At 50.5% G+C, this 24778-nt stretch overlaps 2 protein-coding genes across 2 annotated transcripts; one reads left to right on the forward strand and one right to left on the reverse strand.

Annotated features, from left to right (window-relative positions):
• Positions 1-260: 260 nt before the first annotated feature.
• Positions 261-5876, reverse strand: LSM4 (LSM4 homolog, U6 small nuclear RNA and mRNA degradation associated). The gene is made up of 5 exons (XM_082206805.1): positions 5768-5876; positions 4786-4827; positions 3764-3862; positions 1867-2050; positions 261-1355 (listed from the first exon to the last, which is right to left on the reverse strand). Exons 1-5 carry the CDS (start codon positions 5768-5770, stop codon positions 1261-1263), a joined length of 423 nt encoding a protein of 140 aa, XP_082062931.1. The 5' UTR covers positions 5771-5876; the 3' UTR covers positions 261-1260.
• Positions 5877-7302: 1426 nt separating this feature from the next.
• On the forward strand, positions 7303-22785 carry PGPEP1 (pyroglutamyl-peptidase I). The gene is made up of 5 exons (XM_082206953.1): positions 7303-7418; positions 12908-12960; positions 19470-19586; positions 20732-20964; positions 22333-22785. Exons 1-5 carry the CDS (start codon positions 7385-7387, stop codon positions 22523-22525), a joined length of 630 nt encoding a protein of 209 aa, XP_082063079.1. The 5' UTR covers positions 7303-7384; the 3' UTR covers positions 22526-22785.
• The last annotated feature ends 1993 nt before the right edge of the window (positions 22786-24778 follow it).

Raw genomic sequence — 24778 nt, forward strand, 5'->3', positions numbered from 1 at the left:
GAATCCAAGCACCACCCCCGCCTCTGGATCCGGCCGGCTTCCAGAACCACATTTCGCAAAGGGCAAAGTGTTCCAGGGGCAGGAGCTGCTTGTGGGTGGAGGGGGCCGAGACAGGCCACTTCCACTAGCAGACTGACCGCTCCCTGAGCCAGCCAGCTCATGCCAGGCACTGCCATGATATGGACTTCTTGCAGAACCGTGAAACAGCAAAACAAGATTTGCAAGTTGTGTTTTGAGAACCGAAGGGGAACGGGAGCACATTTTTTTATTTAAAAAAAGGAGAAGAAAAGGAAAGAATGGCTGCAGCTCGTTTGTTCTGGCTCCGACCAACTGCTGGTGATATCATGGAGGCGGCCGACACAGCCACCCGAGAGATTCTCAGAAGGGTCACACAAACGGGATGCTTTAGCTCCAAGGCTGAGGCAACAAATTCCACCTGGGAGGGAAATGGGTGTGTGGAGAATTTGGAAGCAAAGATTAGCCTGACTCCCTCCAGATGTTGCTGGATTGGAGTTCCCATCAGCATCCCAGAATATCAGCTGTGCGGATGGGAGTCGGAGTCCGGTAACATCCTGGGGGATGAATGGACGCAGATCACTTCCTGCTTGCCAAACACCCCTGGGAAATACCTGGGGGGCAATGGGCTGGGGGGGGGGGAAGGCTGAAGAAGAGAGACAGGAGCAGAGGGAGGCTGGGAGACTAAACTCCGGCTGAAGAGGTATGTTCCCATAGGTGTGATGGGAGCCCAGGTGGAAGCAGCAGAATTCCCTTGCCCGGCGATACCTTTTCATGCAACCCTGCTCCCCAAAAACTGAACCCGGAGCTGAAGTTCCCTTCGACAAGTCCCATTTCCTAATAAAAAAAAAGCTAATCGTTTAATCCTGACACTCTGAGCGGCAAGCCTCGCTCGTCCTCTCCGTTTCTGTCGTTCCAAAGGCTGGCAAGGCGTTTCTCTTGCCAAAACGATTCCAAAAAACAAAAAGGGGAAGAGGCGAAGTCGAATCGCCCCTCCAAAAGGTTACCTGGATTCTCAAATTAAGAGCTAAACTGTGTGTATGCGCTTGGGGGAGACGCTTTAAACACTCATTTCTAATAACTGGAACTTAAAAGCAAAAAGAGACGAAAACTTGAGGCCTTGCGTCTCCCCCGAGGTGCGTGGAAACAGAGGGACCTAAGAGTTTCTTTTGTGGGTGAAGAGGGACGGCAGACCAGCCTTCCTGGCCTGGCACCTGAGTCCGGGGCGCCATCACCTTCGGCTCCTCACTGCTTGGCTGCCTGACGCCCGGGCTTCTTCTCCTGCTGTCCTCCTCGGCCGCTGCCTGGGATCCCCCCTCGTCCACGGCCGCCAAACACACCTGGGGGGCGGGGAGAAGAAAAGAGGAAGGGGCTGAGCTCAGGGGAACCCCTTTGCCACTCACCCAGCCACTCTGGGCGGCTCCCAACCAAATATTAAAAACACAATACAGCATTAAACCTTAAAAACTTCCCAACACAGGGCTGCCTTCAGGGGTCTGCCACGGGGCCCAGATTAAATCGACCGGCAGGCCGGATTAGGCCCCCGATATGGAATTTGGACAAGACTGTGGCGTCTTTATTCTCTTAGGAGGGATTCAAGGGGTCTTACCAGGAAAATATTAGAAGGCATTTCAATCGGAATAGGCCAGATTGAATTGTGTATTTTCTGAAGAAACTCACACGAGTTTGCAAGGAGTTTTCTGCTGCGTAAGAAGGGGAATGCACTCTGCTAAGTGGGGAAACTTGCTCGCAGGAGTTAGGAAGGATATTAATAAACAACATATCAAGGCCGGGAGTCCCCTGAAGTGGGAGATTCCCCTGCCGCCCCCCGAGCTCCGCAGAGGGGCTCACCCCGGCCGGTGCCGCCGACTCCTCGCCCCTTCTGCTGCTTCTGCTGCTGCATCCCGCCGCGGCCCCTCCCCTTGGACACCACCTCCTCCTTGACCATGTCGATGATCTCGTCCGGGATGCGAAGGTACTTGATGGTGCTGCCGCGGATGTAGCACTCCGGCATCCGCCAAAACTTGTCTCCGTCCTGCCCAAGAAAAAAGAAAGAACGCGTGAAACCAGGACCAAAACAGATGAAAAAAGAAGACGACTCAAGACAGAAATAGAATGAAAAGAGCCAGTTCAATAATACAGTGGTATCTTGGTTCCCAAACGCCTTGGTTCTCAAACTCCAAAAACCTGGAAGTGTTCTGGTTCTCGAGCGATTTTTGGAAGCAGAACAACCGATGTGGCTGTTGGCTATTATTTCCAGGGTGCCTGCACCAATCAGAAGCCACGCCTTGGTTTTCGAACATTTCAGAAGTCACACAGACTTCTGGAATGGATTAAGTTTGGCGCTTTTGTTTTTGCTCTTTATTTTGCCTTTTTGTTTTTGAGTCGTTTTCGCTTCATTTGTTTTTGTGACTGATTGATTGATTGATTGTGTGACTGTGGAAATGGATAAAAGCCCTCCATCCAAACAATAACTGTCATCAGTGCAGGTAAGAATTTTTTAATATATTTTTTTATCCTCTACAATACTGTCCTTTTTATTTTATAGTACAGTGCATTGATTATTGCATTCACTTTATGGATCAATGGTCTTGTTATATAGTAAAATTCCCGTTAAATGGCTGTTTTAGGGGTTGTATATAAAAGTCTGGAACAGATTAATCCATTTTGCATTACCTTCTATGGGAAAGAAGCGCACCTTGGTTTTGGAACGCTTTGGAACGGACTTCCGGAACGGATTACGTCTGAGAACCAAGGGAGCAATGTACTGCTCTCTCTCTCCCTATCTTTCCTCATTTGAACGTTTTCCTGCCCAACTGGAGGCAATCTCAGGCAGGCTGCCTCCAGCCCCTTTGTTTCGGAAGCTTCATGCTTCTTGTTGCAAAACCGGCTGACACAAACGCTGTCCTTTTACAGCTTAAGGGGAAACCCCATTTCTAATCCTGCCCCCAGTGTGGTTTCTGCCAACCTGCTTAGCTCTGCGCTAACATCTACCTCCCTCTCTTCCGGAGGAGACTCGGGTTTTGTGCAAAAATGGCTCCTCCCCTGCTGAGCTGAAAAATAAAAGGAGATTTCCCCCACCCGCTTGCGACTGAAGTCTCGCCAACGCCAGAGCCCGGCCCTCCCATCTCCAAGAAGGTTGGGCTGGAAGGCAGCGCCACCTAATGGACAGCAGGCAAACAGCACCCCACCAAAAGGCAGAAAAGGGATGCTGGCTTACAAGGCAGTGTGGCGCAGTGGCTCCCAAATTTGTGAGAGAGCCCCCTGGGGATGGCGGGATTATGCTAAGAGGCCCCTAATGGGCTGGTGCCAAAGGTTTGGATGACCCTGAGACTGGGTTTTTTCTGCTTTTAACTTACTTTATGGAACTTTAAAAAATAACAACACAAAATGAAAATTATCCATAACATCCATTGCCTGCTCTCAAACTTCTGCACCACACTTTGGGAATAAAAATCTGCTTGTGCCACAGTCATTCTCAAAGTCATTATTATGGATAAGAAATACACTGGAAAAGAAAAGGAGCAGCTCCTAGCTCTGCTTGATTTACAATGCAGAGCACAACTGCAGTATAAAATGGCCATTCGGAAAGTATCAAGCAATGCAGTGCATCAGTCCCAAAATAAAATTAGAAATGAGCCTCTTACATGTGTACCTTAAGGAGGTATACAAGCACAGGGAGAAGTGTGAGCTTGCAGTATCGCTTGAAGATAACAGTAATAATAATATAAATAGTAATAACGCTTACCCTGGACGTGCAGATGACTTCGCGCAGGTTGATGTTCATCCAGTTATCACAGCTGACCAGGTGACCATTGTAAGTCTCCCCATTCTTCAGCTCCACCAGCTGGAAAGAGAAGGCGGGAGAGTAGATGAAGGAACTGGGCACCCAGAGCAGGGATGGGGGAAACACCTGGGACCCTCCAGGTGTTGGACAACCCCCCTCCGCATTCCAAAAACACCTCCCAGATCTAAAGAGGCATTTCCCTCCCTCTCTCACACAGCCCTGGAGGCCTTTGGGGCAACATTTGACACCCCCACAGCCCTTGCTTTGCCCTCCCAAAGCCCAGGACAGTGGGACCGTGGTTCCCAAATGCCTAAAAAACCCGGAAGTGTTCTGGTTCCTCAACGTTTTTCAGAAGCGGAACATCTGATGTCAACGATTGTTTCCGAGGCGCCTGCGCCAATCAGAACCCGTGCCCTGGTTTCCGAACGGTTTCCGAAAACAAAAATGCAAAATAAAGAGCAAAAACAAAAGTGCCAAACCTAATCCGTTCCGGAAGTCCGTTTGACTTCCGAAATATTCAAAAACCAAGGCGCAGCTTCTGATTGGTGCAGGTGTCCTGGAAACAAGAGCTGACAGCTGCATCGGATGTTCGGCTTCCAAATTTTTATCGAAAGCTAGAAAACTTACTTCTGGGTTTTTGGAGTTTGAGAGCCAAGGTCCCACTGTATACCCCACCCTTCCCTCCCAGGAGTTCAAGGCAGCACTCCTAGTTCTCCCCCCTTAAGAGGCAGGCTAGTCCAAGAGGGGAGATTTGAAACCTGGTTTCCCAGGTCTCAGTTCAACACTCTAACCGCTACACATCGCTGGCTCTGGTTTGGTTCCAGATTAGTGTCTTCCCCCCGAAAGCCAGTTTTCTGTATGCAGGGATTTAAAAATGAGTAAAATGGGGGGTGCATCCAGCCAGTCTGAAATCGTACAGCTCAGCAGCGCGTCAGCCTCCTCCTCTGCAGTTTGACGGAAGGCTAGACGCGCCCCGGACTCACCATGGGGTGGTTCTGCGCCGTCTTCAGCAAGGAGAGCGGAAGCTGCAAGAGGGGGGCAAATTGGGCAGGTTGAGAAACACACCTGGCAGGTAAAGGAGTCTTCAGAGTCGAGGCGACCTTCATCGTTGCCATGCTTTTCAGAACCGAAGCAGAGCCCTGCTGGATCAAGCCAAAGAGTCCTGCCCTCACGCTGCCCACCCAGACACCCCAAAGGGAAGCCCCCCAGCAGGACTTGAGCCGCAACTCTCCCCACTCTGATACCTCCGGGTATAGGGCAGTATATAAGGTCAATAAATAAGAAGAATTGTGATTCCCAGCTGAACATAACCCTCAGCTTACTGGGCATCAGGGGGGGGTGCAGCAGTCCCCATTTCCTTACCTTGGAGGGAGGGAAATAAGCCCCCCTTCCACTGCCTTACTCTAGCAATCTTACCCCAGTAAAATCCACTGAACTCAATGGGGCCGACTGCTGAATGAATATCTGGAAGATGTGGGGAGGAAACCACTTTGGCTGTATCCAAGGGGGAGGCACACAACCCCCCCCCCTCTATCACACTAATGCTGCAATCTGGTAAATGCCACCGCGCTCAGTGGGTCTCATCCCTAAAGGAGGCGGGGAGGAGCGAACCCCTTCTGCTTGACCCAAGCCCCCTCCCCACGTGAAACCCCACCTCCTTGTTAGACATTTGTACTGCCATCTGAAGCACATGCCTACTTTGGGCACACTCCATTGAGCTGAATGGGTCCTGCCCCTGAGCGACTCAGCTTACCGGGGGCGGGGGCAGCGGGAGGGAGCCCCCATTGCCTTTTCAAGGGGGGTGGAGAGGCCGCTCCATTGCCTTCCTCTAGCCCCCCAGGCACCCACGTCGCCCCCTCCCAGGACACTCCATTGAGCTGAGTGGGTCCTGCCCCATAGCCAATCCCCGCGTGAGCCCCCCCTGGCTTGACCTCCCGAGCCCCCTCCCCCTTAGCCCAGCCTCACCATCTTCCTTCCCGCTCACGTTGCTGCTGCTCCTTCTGCTGCTGCTCCGCCGCCCCAGCAACGTCGACTTCCGCTTCCGGCTTCCGCCCGCCGAAGGCTTCGGCCTCAGCGCCCGTCCAATGGGGAGCCTCCTGAGCGGCGGCCGTCAAGCGACGTCGGGAGCGGCGGCCGCGACAGTGTCGCAAAGAGGCCGGGTCCGCTTTACCCAGCAGGCCCCGCGGCGGAGAAAGGAGCGCCTTGCCCACAATGCAGCGCGGCGGCTGCTTCTGCCTCTGGCCAAGAGGAGGAAATATGAAATAAAGATTGGCCTCTTTTCCCTGGGGACCCTCTACCCTTTTCCTAGCTCTATGGCCCCTCTACCCCTTTCCTGCTTCTGAGACGCCTCTACCCTTTTCATAGTTCTGTGGCCCCTCTATCCTTTTCCTAGCTCTGTGGCCCCTCTGCCCCTTTCCTACCTCTGAGACCCCTCTATACTTTTCATAGCTCTGTGGACCCTTTACCCCATTCTACCTCTGTGGCCCCTCTACTCTTTTCCTAGCTCTATGGCCCCTACCCCTATTCTGCCTCTGAGACCCCTCTACACTTTTCCTAGCTCTATGGCCCCTCTAACCCATTCCTACCTCTGAGACCCCTCTACCCTTTTCATAGCTCTAATGGGTAGAGGGGCCACAGAGCTATGAAAAGTATAGAGGGGTCTCAGAGGTAGGAAAGGGGCAGAGGGGCCACAGAGCTAGGAAAAGGATAGAGGGGCCTCAGAGTCAGAATAGGGGTAGAGGGGCCATAGAGCTATGAAAAGTATAGAGGGGTCTCAGAGTTAGGAATGGGCTAGAGGAGCCATAGAGCTAGGAAAAGGGTAGAGGGGTCTCAGAGGTAGGAATGGGTTAGAGGGGCCATAGAGCTATGAAAAGTATAGAGGGGTCTCAGAGGTAGAATAGGGGTAGAGGGGCCACAGAGCTATGAAAATGGTAGAGGGGTCTCAGAGGTAGGAATGGGTTAGAGGGGCCATAGAGCTAGGAAAAGGATAGAGGGGTCTTTAGAGGTAGAACGTGGTAGAGGGGCCACAGAGCTATGAAAAGTATAGAGGGGTCTCAGAGGTAGAATAGGGGTAGAGGGGCCACAGAGCTATGAAAAGGATAGAGGGGTCTCAGAGGTAGGAATGGGTTAGAGGGGCCATAGAGCTAGGAAAAGGGTAGAGGGGTCTCAGAGGCCGACTAGGGGCAGAGGGGCCACAGAGCTATGAAAATGGTAGAGGGGCCTCAGGGATAGGAAAGGGGTAGAGGGGCCACAGAGCTATGAAAAGGGTAGAGGGGTCTCAGAGGAAGAATGGGGGTAGCGGGGCCACAGAGCTATGAAAAGATCATTACAATAAGGAAAGATGTTTGGGAGTTGCTGGGCGCCGCTCTTGCCCTCCGCTCTCCATGGTGAAGCCGGAAAGAGGAAGCTGGAGGGGAGAGCATCGAGAGGGGCGCTGGGGCGCCGCTCTAGGCTCCTCCCGGGGGCGGTGACGTGCGGGGGGCGGGGCCTGGCCCGGAGGGGCGGGGCGCGCTGGCTGGCTGACTGGCTCAGTCGCCTGGAGTTGGCCGGGCAGGAGGGCGGGCGGCCGGCCGGGCGGGAGCCATGGAGAAGCCGCGGCGGCTGGTGGTGGTGACGGGTAAGGGCGGCGGGCGGCGGAGGAGGGGGCCGGGCTCGGTGTTTTATGGGGGGGGGGACAGAATTCCTGGGGGTGGGGGGGAAGCATTTAAGGGCCGAACTTTGTCCCCCCTCGAAATGTGCCCCCCCACCTCCCGCGACCCCCCGCCTCTGGTTCCCCCCGCCTTTGGTTCCCCCCTTCCAAATAAACGAAAGTTCTGACTTGTCCCTAACTTGCCATTTGTTTCTCTTCCTCCCCTCCACTTTTTTTAAAAAATACACTCTTGCCTCGTTTAATTAATGCTCAATAATTGGCCCCTCCCTCTTTCGATCCTGCCTCTCTTTTTCCTGTTGTTTTTTTTTAACTTCGCTGTTCTCAAAATTCCAAATAAATAAATAAATGCTGTGATTTCCCGTTATGTGATTGAAGAAGCAACGGTTTAATTAATGCTCATTAATTGGCCCCTCCCTCTTTGGATCCTTCCTCTCTTTCCTGTTTTTTTAAACTTCACTCTTCTCAAAATTAATAATAAATAAACGCTGCGATTTCCCGTTATGTGACTGCAGAAGCAACAGTCAGCCCCACCCAACAGAGCCCTCTAGGATTAAACTCTTCCTTTTTTTCCATCCCCCTTTCTTTCTGCTGCTTCTCCAGCCCTTTGAACCCCCCTCCCCTGAATCATCTCCCTGAAATAATCTCTCCTTCCCTCTTACTCATTCTCTTTTGACCCTTCCCCTGAATGCCTTCTCTCCTTCCAGCCTTTCCAAAGCTCCTCCTCCTTAACCCCCCCCCCCAATAACTATATTTATCATCGCCTCATTCGAATTGTTACCTACTGAAATTTTAAACCAGATCTTAAGGGAAAGTGGCGTGAAGGGTGGTTGGGGGGGGGGACAGGAGAAGGTGGTTCCTAGTTGTGCTTTTGTGAAAGTAATCCCTGGGCAATTTAGGACGATTGTGTGAGAATTATGTTGCATATGTGGTTGAGCAAAGCTCTTTTCGTTGTGTGTTATTTGGGGGGGTGTCCTCTTGGCTAACATTCATAAATTATTGTTTTTAGTAACAATAAAGGCGCAGTGTTACTGACACCATTTTAAGGTGGCATATAAACAGTCAGGTTTTTCTGCTTGTGTGATGGAAGAAAATCAGATTGCCGTTGTCATGCTCTGTGTTTCAAGGCTAGCTTAACTTGCCCTGGGAAAGTCCCATGGAAATTGGCTCACGGTCTGTTGTTGTGTCTCTTGTCTGAGATGTGGGGGGCAACTCCCCCTCTCTCCGCTTTCTGGGGGCGGACTCCTTTTTCCCTGCAGCTGCAGCTGGAGACCTTGGAATCAAATGCAAACTCCGACAAGTGGTTAGATGCACAGCCTCCTCTTAATTTCCCAGATTCTCCCCCCCCCAAAAAAAAACAGCTCTGAAATCTCGCCTAGGGGGAGACGGGTTGGGGGAGGGGAAGCCAGCAGAGTTGACTTGCAAGAAAGGAGTCCAAAAATGTTGCTCGCGGGAGTTTTCCTGCAGTGGGTTATTTGAAACAGCAGAGTTGTGTCTGAGAGAGAGGAGGGGCCGGAGAAGGTGGGGGGGGAATGAGGCACAAAAGGGGGTGGGATCTGGGGGGGGGAGCAGAGAGATGGGAACAGCCTCTGGACTGGGGGATGGGGCTCAGAGGAGTGACGAGCTTCTTCCCACCTGCGCTTCCCCGTCATGGGAGTCAGAGCAGCGCCCTCTGGACTGAATTCGAACCCGAGACGCCCCCACTTGGCTCCTGGCAGCGAAAGAGGTGCTGGTCTTTGGAGCTGGTCTTTGTTGAGATCTCCAGCCCAGCATGGGAAGCTGTTCTTGCACACCTGTGGAGCACGACTGCCTTGCAGACGTGTTGAAAGTAAAATTGGATTTATTTTTTATTTATTTTTTGCAGAGGAGACCTTCCTTTTCTTGCCGCAAGAGGAGAGCACTGAGTGCCACAGGCGTCATGTCCACAAGTGCGCTCTCTCTCTCTCTCTGTCAAGATAATCTGGCATTTGGGAGCAGCTGGCTTCCTGCTAATTAGCCAAGGAGGCCTCTGGTGAGCCCAAACACCCAGAAGGACTCTGAAACACTCTATTGAATTCTTATCTGATGGCAGGCCTCTCTCCTTGGTTGGGAAGGAAGAATGGAACACAAAAGGAGCCCTCTGTCTGCGGGGGGGGGGGGGAGAGGGGGTCTGTCTTCCCTGCACACACACACACACACACTCTGCAGCTATGTAGCAGGCCGGCACCTGTAGGATTACCAGGCTGAAATTGTGCTCTCGGAAATATGCCTGTTATTATTTACAGACTTCCTTGTTTTTTTAATGAAAAAGGGAGAGGAAAGGTTGACGATGCTTTTCTTGGAACAAATAGATCTGGTTTTTAGGTTCCCTGATCGTCTGTAGGATGACCTTTGGGTGACCGGACTTGGAAATCTTGGTTAAAGTTGGCTGTCTTTCTCCCTCGTTCTGGGTCGAAAATGGCGGGCAGGCAGGCAGATTGGAGCCATGTAACTTCCTGCAGGTCCCTTTTTATGAGTCTGAGGCTGCGTTGGAACTGCCAATATGAATTGCCTTCCTTGTGTCTTAAAAGTTTCTGAAGAAGCAGTGCATGCACACGAAAGCTTATACGCAGAACAAACTTAGTTGGTCTCTAAGGTGCTACTGGACAATTATTTAAACTATTTATTTCGACTGTGTCAGACCAACACGGCTACCTACCTGAATCTAGGATTTTTTATTTAATTGGGAGATCTCACTCCAGGAAACTGGCACTCAACTTAATAGCTAGCATCCCTTTGTCCTAAGGGTGCCCAGACCCCAATTTAATGCTTTCTGTAAATGGGTACACTGGTCTCCCCTAAACTCAAGATCTTTGCGGGGGGGGGGGGTTGGTAAATTCTGGCACTTATGGGCACCCACAAAGGAGGCATGCATGTCAACAGAAGCTTACTGCCCTATCTCTGCGGTTTTACCAGCCTTGCAAATAGCAGCTTGCCTATGGTGAGTAGAAACAGACCTCCAGACAATCAGGTACCAATACTTTGTGCTTGTAAAAAAAAAATATTGTCATGTCAGCAAGCTCCTCCAGTACAGTAAGGAAAAATCTGACCTCTCACAGGTCCTGGGCAACTTAACCATTAGCTGGGGTGCAGAATCCAAGACGTTCTCATTCAGTAATTACAATTATGGGTTGCTAGTTAACTAAAGTTACTCATTACTGAGCCAAAGGGGCATTCTTAGCAGAATGCTGGTGTAACCTTTGCGTCTTGGGCCAGTTCTTACGTAACGCAGCTTTGTCAAAGGAAATGTTTACTAAGTAAAAAATCTGGTCGGGAGGAAAGAGCGCTGGACTTCAGACCCCATCGACTTGAGCTCAGATTCCATCGGGGGGTAAGACGTTCGCTGAGAAAGCCGGTTTCTGGCTGCCTGTCCTACCCTAGAGGGTTCTTGTGAAGCCAGAGTGCAGGTGTGTGTTTGCACTCTTGTGCGTGGATTTGATTGGCAACTGGTACACTTATGCCTGGGCTGGCAGAGCTTGACCACAGCAGTTGCCGACTTCCGTGTTCGATGACTGCAGTGCAGTCTCTGTGAGGGTTTGATCCAGAATCTGCAGTTAGTGCAGAATGCTGCAGCATAGTTGCTGACAGGTGCCTGTCTGCAGGAACACCTCCGCATGGGCGTTAATTTTAATACTGCATCTAAAAGTCCATCGCCGCTTAGGACCAGCTTATTGCCTTGATCTCTTTGATCTGCTGAGTTGGCAAAGACTTGCTTTTGCAACTCATCATCATCATCATCACTTTTAATTTGTATGCCGTCTTTCTATCTTGCAATACTCAAGATGGTTTACAAGCTGAAGAAACAAAGAATGTACACCGGGGGTTAGCAAACCTTTTCAGCAGGGGCCAGTCCACTGTCCCTCAAACCTTGTGGGGGGCCGGACTATATTTTTTTGGGGGGGATGAACGAATTCCTATGCCCCACAAATAACCCAGAGATGCATTTTAAATAAAAGGACACATTCTACTCATGTAAAAACACGCTGATTCCTGGACCCTCCGCAGGCCGATTGAGAAGGCGATTGGGCCGGATCCGGCCCCAGGCCTTAGTTTGCCTACCGATGCCTTATAACAATCTAATGCAATACAAAAAAGCGTGAATAAAACATAACTTTAAAATAAGCAACCTACATCAAGAAGTAACATCAGCTCATTTAACAATTACAATAAACAATTTCTAACTACAATCAATAACAATGCAAGCCAGGGTGCATAAAATAATACAAACAAATTGAGAAGCAGAGACTGGAGGGTGGGCAAATGGCAAGCCAGGGTGCATAAAATAATACAATACAAATTGAGAAGCAGAGACTGGAGGGTGGGCAAGGCAGGGGGAAGAAGGCCTTGCCTGATGAAGTCTCTCCCCTCTTGTAAGAAGTGAATCCCTTGGTGTGGCAGGACCCACATTTTGACTCAGAGAATCATAGAGCTGAGCTGGAAAGGGACCCTGAGGAACATCTGCTCCACCCCCTGCAGCGCAGGAATAGGCAGCTGTCCCGGACGGGGACCAAACCTGCAACCCTGGGCGTCATCAGCACCACGCATCAGAACTCCCTGCTTAAAACAGTTCTTGTTTTGGCAAAGACACCCCAGAGCAGGTAGAAGTTGCATTTTCGCTCTCTTTCAGGACAAAGGTGGTTCTGCTGGTACAAATATCAGTGTTTGTGTCCCCATCACTTGCACGAGGGAGGGGGGAATGGAAATCTCTCTGAATCAGTTTTGAGGGAGTATTTTTGTTTTGGTTTTGGGGGGGGCTGGGGAGGTGGCAGGAAATGTATTCCCAAAGCGGTGTGTCCCAGGAGAGGAGAATATCGAGGTCAACAGTATCAAAAACAATCCAGTGGAACTTACTTCAGAGTAGACCTGCATAGGATGGAGAATTTTAGCGTGGTTTAGTGGTTAGGGTGTCGCACTAGGACTCAGGAGACCAGGGTTCAAATTCCCCCATCGCTGGGTCCCCTTGGACCAGTCACTGTCTTCTCTCTCAGTCTAGTCCTCCCTCCAAGGACTGGGGAGAACTCTGCTCACTGCCTTGGAGGATGAAGTTGTGGGTGAGAGATGGGGGGGGCAGACCATGGTTGGGGGAGACAAGCTGTGGCTCTGCCCATGTTGCTGGACTCCACCTTCCAGCAGCCATCACGGCTTGGCGGTCAGGATGGCGGGAGTTGGAGTCGTCAAAGATTTGGAGCCCCCAGATCCAGGCTGCCAGCCATGCTGGAATGTAGCCAGTGTGGTCTCGGACCTGTGAGAGACCCGAGTTCAAATCCCCACCCAGCTGTGAGGTGGCCAGGTACTCGGGCCAAGCCTCCCTGGGAGGGTTTTTCTGAGGATGGCAATGGGACAGGGTGGTGGGAGGGGGGAGTCCGCCTTGCTTGGGGACGCTCAGACCAGCCAGCGAGCCCAGAGCCACGTTGGTGAAACCTCTGCTTGTGTCGTTCCAGGGTTTGGCCCGTTCGGGGAGCATTCGGTCAATGCCAGCTGGATCGCGGTTCAGGTAAATGGCGTGAGTTCTTTTTTTTTTTTTTTTTTTTATAATCATATTTATTAAAATTTCCAATAATAACAAAATAGGAAAATAAGAAAGATAAAGGAAAGAAAGAAAAAGAGAAGCTAACTTAGACCCTTCTTTTCATAACCTTCTTTCTGGGACTTCCTCCTTCCCCTCCCGATTGTATTCCCCTTTATCTAAGTTGGTTCCACAAGTTCTCATCCCCAATTAAACCTAATATATTATACTCATAAACCAATTTAAATTTACACCATCTTAGCATCACTCCTCGTCTTATAATAGAACAAAATTTTCCCCAAGATCCGCTCTCATTTCTTCCACGAGTTCCCCCTTTCTAAAAAAAAAGAAAAAACAGAAACGTAAAATATCAAAGTTATAAAGAATATAAGATAGAAAATATAGAGAAATTCAAAAAGTTGGTTACAAAGCCTTTGGATTCTAAGGTTCCCCCTCCCTTCCCCGGTTTTGATTCCCCATGTCCATTTGTCTGTATGTTGTCGGCCTGGAGATCTTAAGTCCACAGCCAAATTTATCTCAGTCCATCATGCTGTTTTCTTCGGATTTGATTGTCTTAATGATGTTTAACGTCGAAAATCCAATCTAATAGAGGCCTTTAATTTTCTTTAATCTTTTGTTGCTCCTCCCATTATTCTTTCCGTGTCGTATTCAGTCATCTACTCTTTTATTTCTTGGTTTCTCAGGTTTCTGTCTTGTTCAGCTGTCAAAACATTCTTGTTCCAAAATTTAACGTCTCTACAGAGGTTTGTTATTCAGGGACACAGACTTACGTCCAGTTCCTTTCTTGCTTCAATAGAAGATTCTATTGTGTTATATTCACCTCTGTAGACAAAATAATATTTCAGTTCTGCAGCTTTCCCAGGAGATAAGACCTTTACACATCCCAGAGTAGTTTTCCACATACGACACTTGTAATGTCCCGAATCCCCTCTAGAGGGATTACAATAACTTTGTATCCTCTAATCCAAAAGTCAATTTGTTGTTTCTTTTTCCCGACAGTTTATATCCATATTTATATAAAATTGTAACAAAATTAACCAGCAAAGAACTTGTAGCAAAGTCCTCTTTATAATTTCCAGTTTTGACAGCTCCTTTGACAGCTGTCAAAATCTCCATCTCTCTTCGCCAGGCTGTCCGAATCGCCCCGGTTCCCAGGGGGGGGTTGCTTTTTCCTCACCCTCGACTCCTCTCCTCCAGCACAGTTCTTATAATTCACATCGTGGAGTTGGTAATTTTTATCATCAATAAGCTTCTGAATAGATCTTGGTTTCTCAGTCCTTGTTTTAGCATGTTTACAATCAGGGAGGGGACTGACTTCCTTTTTTGGATCCCCTCCCGCTCGTGCCAAATCCGGAAAAAATTTTCTTTTTTCCTCCTTTTAAACCCGGTTGCCCAATTACTCACGGGTTGTTGATCAATTGTCCGAATTTCCTTTGGAAGAAGCCAGCGCTCTCCGCCGAATGGCATGCGGCTGCGCCCGGCAGGGGAAGCGGAGGACTCAAAGCACCACGCTACTCCCCGGCGCCCGATCCGTAGCCTTTAAAAAGGCTCTTTCACAAGCCGGGAGAGCGATAACGGTGCCAGCCGAGTCACCATGTCCACGGGATCCGTTCCCGTGGTTTCTAAGGGTCCCCGCGTCGCCGGCGCGGTAGGACCCAGCCCCTGCCGAGCAGACTCCCTCCGGAGCTCGGAGGGAGTCCGCCATTCGGCGATGGCGCCAACCCGGAAGTCCTAAATGGCGTGAGTTCTCAAGGTCTTTGTCCCGTAGAAAGTAATGCAAAATGGATTAATCCATTCCAGACTTTTATAAACAACTCCTAAAACAAGAATTTAACATGAATTTTACTATCCAACGAGACCATTGATCCATAAAATGAAAGTAATAAACAATGTACTGCAGTCACACAATCAACCAACCAGGACCTGAACTGGGTTCTGCACAGTCGCAAAAACAAGACAAAAAGAGCTGCAAAAACAAAAACACAAAATAAATAGCAAAAACAGACAGACCTCAGTGTAACGCTCTAAACGGAAGTGTGGCACTCAAATTGGAAGAGCGTAACACTCAAAACGAAGCACATTTGGCTGCTGCACCGAGTCCGACCCCTGGGCCACGTAGCAACTGAGATTCTAAGCAAGGCAAATTGCAAAATTGCGACTGGAAGCCTGGCTCCGAATTTAAGGCACAGCCGATCTGCTGAACGGGAAGTTGGTGCCCCCCCCCCACTCCATCCCAGTCCCCTCCCCTTCTAAGTCAGGAGCTCTGGGAATATTCCTTTTTCTGAATGCTTTCAAATTAAACTCTGAGCCCGTAATCAATTGCAGCCGACTAATGGACAGCCAGCCAGATGTCTGGGCCATGACTGTGTTCGCATCTCTCTCCTCTCCCCCCCCTCTCCTATTCCGCCCCTCCCCTCCTTCAAAACCAGCTTCTTGTATTTGGCAAGGCCCTGGGCTGCAGGTGAGACGGATCCTGGCTCTCGGCCTCTGGTGCAGAATGCCTGGGGAAAGGTGTTTTGACACCTGAACTTTGCCTCCAACGATAAGGGGTGGGAGATCACACTTGGCCAACCAAGAAGAGAAGAGATGGTGTTGGGGGGCGTTGTTCTTAATCAAGCCTTTGCCATACTTGACATGCACCCCAGAATTATTCTTTAATGGAATACATCTTGACTTTAGTTCAGAAACATAGAATTGGAGAGGGCCATCTAGTTAAATGCCCCCCAGCCTTGCAGGAATCCACCTTTTGCCCAGTGTGGGGCTCCAACCCATGTCCCCCAGATCAAGAGCCGCCTGCTCTTCCCCACCTGAGTTGCGCCAGCTGGCAGTTCCACAGAAGGGCCCAAGGCCTGCCTTCTTGAGGTGATTCAGGCCCTCTGCCTGGTTCCCTGTTCTCGCAGTGAAGGACCCCCCAGAAGGCCCTTGGGAGAGGGACCCCGGTGTCCGGGGTGGAGACGCTCCTTCAGGTCTACTGGGCCAGCTAAAGAGGCGGATTGGCATTTGAGAGCGTGAGCTTGCAAAAGTGGCTCCGCTGAACCCCAGGAAATGGTCTCCAGTGGGAGTGAGTTCCACAGTTCAACTGTGCACAAAGGAGGACTTTCTTTTCTCTGCTCAGCGCCGTGACTTCTGGTGTTAGTTGAGGTGTTAGCCCATGTTCCCCCGTAGTCTGCTTTTTAAAATACAGAGCTCAATTTCATCAGCCTGGCTTCTTTGCACTTGGGGAAACTCAGACATGTTTTATATTTCAGTAGCGGACACCAATCCTACCGTAGCCAAGTTCCTTGCTGTGTCCTTCAAAACGAGGACATGTTTGTTAACAGGAAAGATAAGGAGTCTGTATTTTGAAACTCCTTTTTTATTGTGGATTTGGTTACATGCTTGTGTTAAAAGTCACCGTCTGTGTGCATGCAAAGAGCAAGGGCGTCCCCTCTGCTGTGGTAGCCTTAATAACTCCATAGTATATCTGTAGTCTATATCGGAGAGAAATTTGGTTCAGTTCCCATTTAAAGGCGCCCCTTCCTCATTCCTGCTCCCCAGGTGAACTCGGATGCAGCCATCCTTCAAAAGTTGCGCTTCTCAAACATTTTGCAACATAGTTCTTCCCCCCTGTGTTAAGGGGAAGGAAAAAGTTGCATGCTTTGGTATCGTTTACCGTGAAACATGTGTGTTTGGAGACAAGAGCGTTCAAAAATGAGCAACGTTAGGGAAAATTGATTTGGGAAAAGGGTGCAGACAAACATGTTACTGTACTTTTCTGTATAAGACTAGGGTTTTTTTACTCTAAAATAATTTTAAAAAACAGGGGTCGTCTTATACATAGGGGGCCATCTTCCCCCATTTTCATAAATTTGAGTCCCCAAAAATATATACACGGAAAAACATGGTAATTTGGAGAAATCGGCGGTAAAATGTTGATGAATTTTTGGAAGGGCTGTTCGCGGTTAATTTTTTAAGCCTGGGAAAATGAGAAACAGAAATGGAACGCCCCCCTCAATCCCTAAATCCCTAAATGTTTATGGCCCCTTCACGGAGAAAAATCCCTGGCTGGTTTCATCTTGAGTCTCCAGCACCATCTCAGCCGAAAGTTTTCCCCTGCGCTGTTTTCTTTTGCCTCTTCCCCCGTCCCAGCCTGGAGGGGCCCCTGCAAAAAGAGAGGCAGCCCACCCCAGGCGGCTTTTGAACACGTGCAAAGTGGACCTTTGTGTCTGCCTCAGACAGGACTTCATGGAGCTGACTGGACACAAAGACCTGTGTCTGAGTTTCTGAGTTCCAGACGGTGTGATCTGCATTTTAATAGACACAAAAATCAATTAAACAATCTTTGTAAATCCTCCCCCGGCTCTCGGGGGGGAGCACACTAAGCAGGTTCCTGCTTTAATAAGTCTTGGGCGTCCTGCATCCGAAAGCTTTTGAAGGAAAAGAGAACTGGGGGGGGAGAAAGACCCCCCCTCCAATTCCTTTTCTCCTGTTTAAGGGATTTATTTTTTGTCTTCCCCTCCAGGGTTGAATGTGTCTCTCTCACCCCCCAACCCAGCCTAGAACTGTCCCAACTTGAAAGTGCTCAGTGGATCTTGGGGAGATCCGCAAAGCCCCCCTGCCCTGCCTTGACAGTATTATGATTATTTTATATAATATTTCTATTGCATTTCCGTTTTATAATATTAAAACGCAGTCTTATTGTTCACCCTACTTTTTGCTCATATGAGCTTATCGACTTCCCGCCTCCTGGCTTTCAAAACTCATCTTTATATCATAGCAATTGCACACCCTCCGTTTTCCATTTTTTCCATTTCTGCTGCTCTCAATTTTAAATAAGTGTAAAAAGGCGTCAATCTTGAACATTGCAAGACTTCTTACAACCCTGCCAGCGCTGACGGAATTATTAGAAAGCGCCCAGAGCCTGCTCGCTCCTCCAGGCTCTTTTACCCCATTGAAGGTGGATTTTTGCATCTTTGCAGAGCGAAGGAGCACAGCTCGCCGTTTGCAAAATTCCCAAAGGCTTTCACTTTCCCAAGCCGAATCTGCTCTTTTTTGCAGGGACACGCTTTTTGGCAAGCGGGCCGTTTCTTTTTCTTTTATTTAAAAAGTTGGCCTGTGGTCCAGCAGGTTGCCGGGGGCCCAGGTGTGTCCTGCGGACTGTGAAGTTGTTGGGGGGCTCCTGCTCCCCCCATTTTCCAAATCCCTCGGAGGAGGGAGGTCAGAGTAGCGAGTCTCCCCATCCCTCCGAGACAATCACTGTCAGGACGTCTAGACAGACCAGATAAGGATATTAGATTGGCACAAAGCGGCCCATTGTGGAGAGGTCAGGGAATCGGTCACACACGTGGTTTCCCCCTTTCTGCATTTGTCAGGTACGCCCAAGGCAGCGGGGAAGAATGCTTGGTGGCGGGGAATGTGGCCTCTTTCTCTCTCCCCCCTTTTAATAATCCACGCGTGGTTTTAAAAAATAAAATACAAATACGAAATAAAATACAAGTGTTGTTCCTTCCAGATTTTGAAGAAAAAAACAACAGCAAGCCAAACCCAGTATATCTTTCAGCAAGGAGTTAGTAAAGTACACAGGAGAGGAAGCCAAGTGTTCAAACCTCAAGGAGAGAGTCAGAGAAAGGGGGAAAGGGGGTTGTGGGTTCTTGCTTGAACTCTAAGCACCCCAGATGTGCTGGTGTTTAAAAGAGAGACACCCCCCCACAAAGATCCAGTTTATTTAATTTCACGAAATTCATTTCCCGCTTGTAAAACGCACACCAAAGCGGTTCATGAAAATGCTGAAACGATATAATTATCCCTTAGTAAAGCTTTCCAAAAAAGTTAACTGAGGCTAGGAACAGATCAAACGTCCCACCAGCTTTCTGAGCATCTGGGAAGACTTGTCTAAACAGAAATCTGTTCCGTAATCCTGTCCTCTCTGTGGCCCACCAGAATCTACAACGGGAAGTTTGCAAGCAGGATTTTGCAGACGAGCACGTCCCTCTCCCGTGGTTCCCAGCACCTGGGATTCTGCAGCCTTGCTGCCTCCATGGGAGCATTGGGGCCGTCGGTGACCCCCTCCTCCTCCATGGACTGGGCTGGCCCTCTCTCAGAGCCAAATAGCTTGGCAGCCATCCTGCCTCCTGCAGCAGGGAGTTCCATAGTTTATCTCTGCTGCGCAAATAAGTCCTTTGTCTTTTGTTGTTGTGGTTTAGTCCTTTAGTCCTGTCCGACTTGCCTGCCCTGAATTTTCTGGCGTTCGGCTTCAAGTCCCAGCCTCCAAATGTGTTTGGGAGAGGACTGCGTTGATCTTCAGGCAGGGGAGGGCATTCTTGAGGTGGCCCCCTCCCCAATTCATCTCCCCACTTGGCACTTGGGACCCTCTTTAAGCCGTGCCCCTTCTTCCCAATAGTGAGTCCTCAGCAAACAAGTCCTGTCCCTCGTGTGAGTTTGTCTTTCTCTCTGCTTAAAAATCTCCCCCCCCCCGCACGTTGTTTTCTCCTTTCCAGGAGCTGGAGAAGCTGGGCCTGGGAGACGACGTCGACCTCCACGTCTGCGAAATCCCGGTGGAATATCAGGCCGTGGAGCGGCTCATCCCTGCCTTGTGGAAGAAGCACAGTCCGCAAGTGAGTGAGTGATTGGCCAGGGGGGGGGGCGACGACACAGCAGCTGGGTCCCACAGGAAGCTGCCTTACATCATCATCATCATCATCATTTATTATTTAAACTCCATGTCACTCTGGGCGGCTTCCAACAAGAGATTAAAAACACATTAAAACATTAAAAACTTCCCTAAACAGGGAATCTGCCTTCAGATGTCTTCTAAATGTCAGGTAGTTGTTTATCTCCCTGACACCTGAAGGGAGGGCGTTCACAGGGTGGGAGCCACCACCGAGAAGGCCCTCTGCCTGTTTCCCTGTAACCTTGCTTCTCGCAGGGAGGGAACCGCCAGAAGGCCCTCGGGAGATGGACCCAGGTGTCCGGGTATACTGGGCGGAGGCCATTTAGGGCTTTCAAAGTCAGCACCAACCCTTTGAATTGTTCCAATGTAGGTTTTTCAGGACTGGTGTTATATGGTCTCCCCTCCCAGTCCCCAGTCTGGCTGCCGCATTCTGGATTAGTTGCAGTTTCCGGGTCACCTTCCAAGGCAGCCCCACATAGAGTGCATGGAAGTAGTCCAAGCGGGAGTCAGACTATTGTGCCCACACTGGCTGGCAGCAGTGACAGGACATCTCTCCAAACCCTTCCGGAAGGTGTTGGAACCATTTCCCGTTTTCATGAAGTGTCCTGGGTGCTTAAGCCGAGATTCCAGCATTGCAGGGGGTTGCTGGGCTCTACAATTCCGTAATTCATAACGCAGCACCCATTTAAATAAGAATATAGGACGCTGTCTACTTAAGCAGGGTCATACCTTTGGTCCATCTAGCTCAGACCTGGCAGCAGTTCTCTTTCATAATACAATAAGGTAAAAGAAACTAATCTAAATAAAAACCCAAAGCGAGAAAGAGAGAGAGAGGGAGGGAGGGAGGGAGGGAGGGAGGGAAAACACCAAAGGGAAGGAAAAACAAAAATAGAGAAGAAAAATAAAAAGGACACCCAGTTTTCTGCCTGTCAGTTACGTAAAAGAAAACATTTGCTCTATGAAAGCCGCCCCCTTTTCCTGGCAGCGGTTCTCCAGGGGTTTCCGGAGGTGGCGGGGAGGGAGGGATATTCCACGCCCGACCCGGAGAGGCGGGCGGTGGGCACAAGGCAGCTCCTCTTCCCCTTGCAGCTGGTGGTGCACGTGGGCCTGTCGGGCATGGCCACCACGGTGACGCTGGAAAAGTGCGGCCACAACATCGGCTACCGCGGCCTGGACAACTGCCGCTTCTGCCCGGGCTCCCAGTGCTGCGTCGAGGGGGGCCCCGAGTGCATCGACTCCGCCATCGACATGGAGGCCGTCTGCAGGAGGGTCTCCACCCTGGGGCTGGACGTCGCCGTGACGATATCGAAGGATGCCGGCAGGTAGGCGGGGCAGAATCCCGGCTGGCGACAGAAGGAAGCCCCCCCTGGCTCATTGGTAAGGCAGAGCCCCACACCCTGGAGAGCCTCTGCCCCTCAGTGCAGGCGGTACAGAACTAGACGGAGGGAAGGGTCTGGTCCTCTCTGTTGCGGCAGGGAGTTCCATAGTTGAACAGGACAATTAATATCAGTTTAGCAAAGGCTAGAGCAGATCAGGACCTCAATGTCTTACGGAGCGCCTCTCCCCATGCAAACGGATGCTGACCCTGCGTTTGTCATCTAGGGACGCAGGTGGCGCTGGGGTCTCAACCACGGAGCCTCTTGGGCTTGCTGATTGGAAGGTCGGCAGTTCAAATCCCTGCAACGGGGTGAGCTCCCATTGCTCGGTCCCTGCTCCTGCCAACCTAGCAGTTTGAAAGCACACCAGTGCAAGTAAATAAATAGGTACCGCTGCAGTGGGAAGGGAAATGGCGTTTCCGTGCACTCTGGTTTCCGTCACAGTGTCCCGTTGTGCCAGAAGCGGTTTAATCCTGCTGGCCACATGACCTGGAAAGCCGTCTGTGGACGAAGGCCGGCTGCCTCAGCCTGAAAGAGAGACGAGTGCCGCAACCCCATAGCTGCCTTGGACTGGACTTAACCGCCCAGGGGTCCTTTACCTTACCTTACCCATGCCCCCCACTCCCTGAGAGGCCCAGAGGGCGGCAACACGAGAACAGGGCCTTTTCTGCGGTGGCTCCCCGTCTGTGGGATGCTCTCCCCAGAGAGGCTCACCTGTTGGCATCATTGCATGTCCTTGGGCAAAACCAGTCCTCTTTACCCATGAAATAATCCATTGCCTATTAAAGCTGGGGGGTGGGGAAACGGGACTATTATTATGATTATTTTATTATGCTTTTTGTTGTGTTTTTACTACCATGAGTTCTTAATGTTGGCTCTCTGAATAGAGGGCAGTACACTGCAAACCTGGACAACTGTGTTCCGGTTTGTGAACTTTTTTTGGAAGCTGAACGTGCTCCGCTTTGAGTGCCACACGTCCGTTTTGAGACTGCAGTACATTGTTCATTGCTTTCGTTTTATGGATCGATGGTCTCGCTAGATAGTAAAATTCATGTTAAATGGCTATTTTAGGGGTTGCTTTTAAAAGTCTGGAACGGATTAATCCGTTTTGCATGTCTTCCTATGGGAAAGCGCGCCTTGGTTTTGGAACGCTGTGGTTTTGGAACGGACTTCTGGGACGGATTCAGTTTGAGAACCAAGGGACCACTGTAAATCAAATTAATGCTAGCGAAGCGAGAAAGCCGTCCCTGCAGAGAGCCCCCTTCTGCCGTTCAGCTCCGAGTTCTAATCCCCGGCTGCTTCTCCTCCTTGCAGGTACCTCTGCGACTTCACCTACTACACCTCGCTGTACCACAGCCACGGCCGCTCGGCCTTCATCCACGTTCCCCCGCTGGGGAGGCCCTACAGCGCCGAGCAGCTGGGGCGAGCCCTGCAGGCCATCATCGCGGCGATGCTCAGCGACTTGAAGCACTCAGACAGCAACATCAATTGCCACAACGAGCACTGAGGCACGAGCCCCGCCTCCCGCCTGCTCCCTCGCTCTTGCACTTCTGGAAAAGAAACTTTTCTCACAGTACCTGGGGGGCGGGGGGGGCGGGTTTTCCTTCCTGATTTTGAGCCGCAGGGCCCTCTCTGTGTCCGGTGATCAACGATAACTCCCCAAGAAACGATTTTGCACCCTCTTTCAATTCTCCAGGTCCCCCCTTTCCAGACACAACTGGAGCAGTTTTTATTTTTGGATTGCCGCGGAGGAGTCAAGGGTTGTTTTTTTTAAATTGTGTGTCTAGGATTTCGGCTTATGCCTCCTGCAATATCCAAGAATCCAAGCCCCAATTTGTATGAAAATTTTTGCCTCCTGTCTCGACTTGGGTTTTTCAAAAAGGGTGCATAGAAAAACGTTGTGGCTTAAAGCAGAGGGCAGCAGAACGTACTCCTGCCCGGGGGAATTTTCTAGCCCCTCGTCAAGGGGGTCAGAGCTTTCCACTCTGCCAGCCCCCCAAACGCCTCTGATGCCCTCTTTGGGGCAGGAAAGGGGGTGGGGTGGAGAGAGGCCGCCTTTGCTCTGACCTAGTTTTTTTTGGGGGGGGGCGTTGTTGGAGCAGATGACTCTGGGGGTCCCCTCCCATTATTTTTTTTTTAAAGAAAAAACGGACCTCTGCGTTACTGCCTTTTCCAAACCTGGCAACTATATACCTCTGCATCCGAAGCGCACACCTTCTCTTCGGCTGGGTCTTGCTCCAGGAACTGGGGGCTGCCTTCTCCTCCCCCAACACCCCCCTGAGCCCTCTTTTCCAGTGCCTCAAAAGCTAGATGCTGCTCAGACCCCCCCCCCCAAACACCACTTTGTACCTTAGAGTCTCAGCGTGGTACTAGATCCCTTTTCTGAACTTTTTTTTGCTGTGTCCTGGGAGAGGCCTCTGGAGTAAAACTGGAATGGTGCCGCCTCCTTGATGACACTTCCTAAGAAGATTTTTTTTTGGGGGGACAACAGTGAAGATGGAGGGGGAGACACCCCTGAGACTCGCCCAGAGACGTTTCTCTGTGGTTGGAGCAGAAGATCCAACGGCCCCTGTCTGGAAAACATTCTGGATTCTGGCAAAGGAGAGCTGCCCTTACAAGTATTGCAGGAAAAAAATTTGTATTTTTCCTCTTCTGAACATGGCAGGATGAGGGCGCCACGCTCAACAGAGAGCTCAAAGAGTCTCGTTTTCAAAACCAGCGTGCCAACTTCGCTCTAAAAAAGTCACGGGGCGTTGCAGACTTAAAAGGAGACGAACCCGAGTGTTTAAAAATCCTGAATGGAGTTGGGTGTCAGACTCTCCTGTCAAAATAGAGCTAAATGACTAATGTCTTGACTTAAAAGGAGGAGGAGGAATCTGTTCAAGTGGAAATATGTGGATCCTTCTCTTCCCCCCTCCCTTTTCTCTCTTTTTGTAAAAGAAAAGTTGATTGCTATTTGAATCTCTTAAAATCTTTAATTGGTTCTGCTTTCTCTAGTAACTCTCAGTGAGAGTTCCCCAAGGGCCCGCCTGCTTAGCCAGTGGAATTGTCTTGGCGAGCGAGAGCCACGGGGTTCGGATGCCGGAGCGGAGCTGCTTTCTGGCCTCGCAAATGGGACAAGTGGGGGGGGGGGCTTTCTGGAGTGTGAAGATCCTTGTATATCTGAAGTGTCTTGACTCTGAGCCCGTAGAGTCTACAATGGCTCCCGTTTTTGTTTAGTGCAGGGATCTGGGTGGGGGGCGCGATCTGTGGCCGGCCAAATGTCGTTGGAGTCCATCTATTGCCCCTGACAGCTGCCTGTCCAACTCTCCAGTCTACATGGTGTGACCAGAAAGTTTGGTGATGGGTCAGAAATCGGACAGTGAGAAATATTTGAACATCCATGCCTTACAGGCCTTCAAAGTACCCCCCTCAGGGTCCAGATTGTAGCTCAATGAGAGAAGACTGGGCCAGTTTCAAGCCTGGCTTCTCCGGGCAGAGCTGGGAATTCCCATCTTCCTGAAATCCTGCCAGTCAGTGTAGAACGGAGCTCGATGGACCCAGGGATCCGCCACGGAGCTTCTTCCTGGCTTCCCCTGAGCCACAAATTTGGGAGCGCGCTGTTGCCACTTGGGTCCTCCTTTTGGGCTCTCCTGGAGACAGGAGGCCGGGCCTGATCTGGCGTGCTCTTCTTAGTTTCCTTGTGGAACCTCCATAGGCAGAGCCAGCTTCCCTTCGGACAGGGGAGAAGAAGAGCAGGAGGCGGCGGCAGCTGCGCTCT

This window comes from Podarcis vaucheri (genome assembly GCF_965113315.1).
Source record: "Podarcis vaucheri genome assembly, chromosome: 18".
NCBI classification, from domain to species: Eukaryota; Metazoa; Chordata; class Lepidosauria; order Squamata; family Lacertidae; genus Podarcis; species Podarcis vaucheri.

Coding starts and splice junctions, on each gene's coding strand:
- LSM4 (XM_082206805.1), bottom strand. Junction 2,051..3,763: donor AAGTCATCTGCACGTCCAGG/GTAAGCGTTATT, acceptor TTTCTTGGGCAG/GACGGAGACAAGTTTTGGCG. Junction 1,356..1,866: donor AGTCGGCGGCACCGGCCGGG/GTGAGCCCCTCT, acceptor CCCGCCCCCCAG/GTGTGTTTGGCGGCCGTGGA.
- PGPEP1 (XM_082206953.1), top strand. CDS start 7,385: ATGGAGAAGCCGCGGCGGCTGGTGGTGGTGACGG. Junction 12,961..19,469: donor CCAGCTGGATCGCGGTTCAG/GTAAATGGCGTG, acceptor TCTCCTTTCCAG/GAGCTGGAGAAGCTGGGCCT. Junction 20,965..22,332: donor ATATCGAAGGATGCCGGCAG/GTAGGCGGGGCA, acceptor TCCTCCTTGCAG/GTACCTCTGCGACTTCACCT.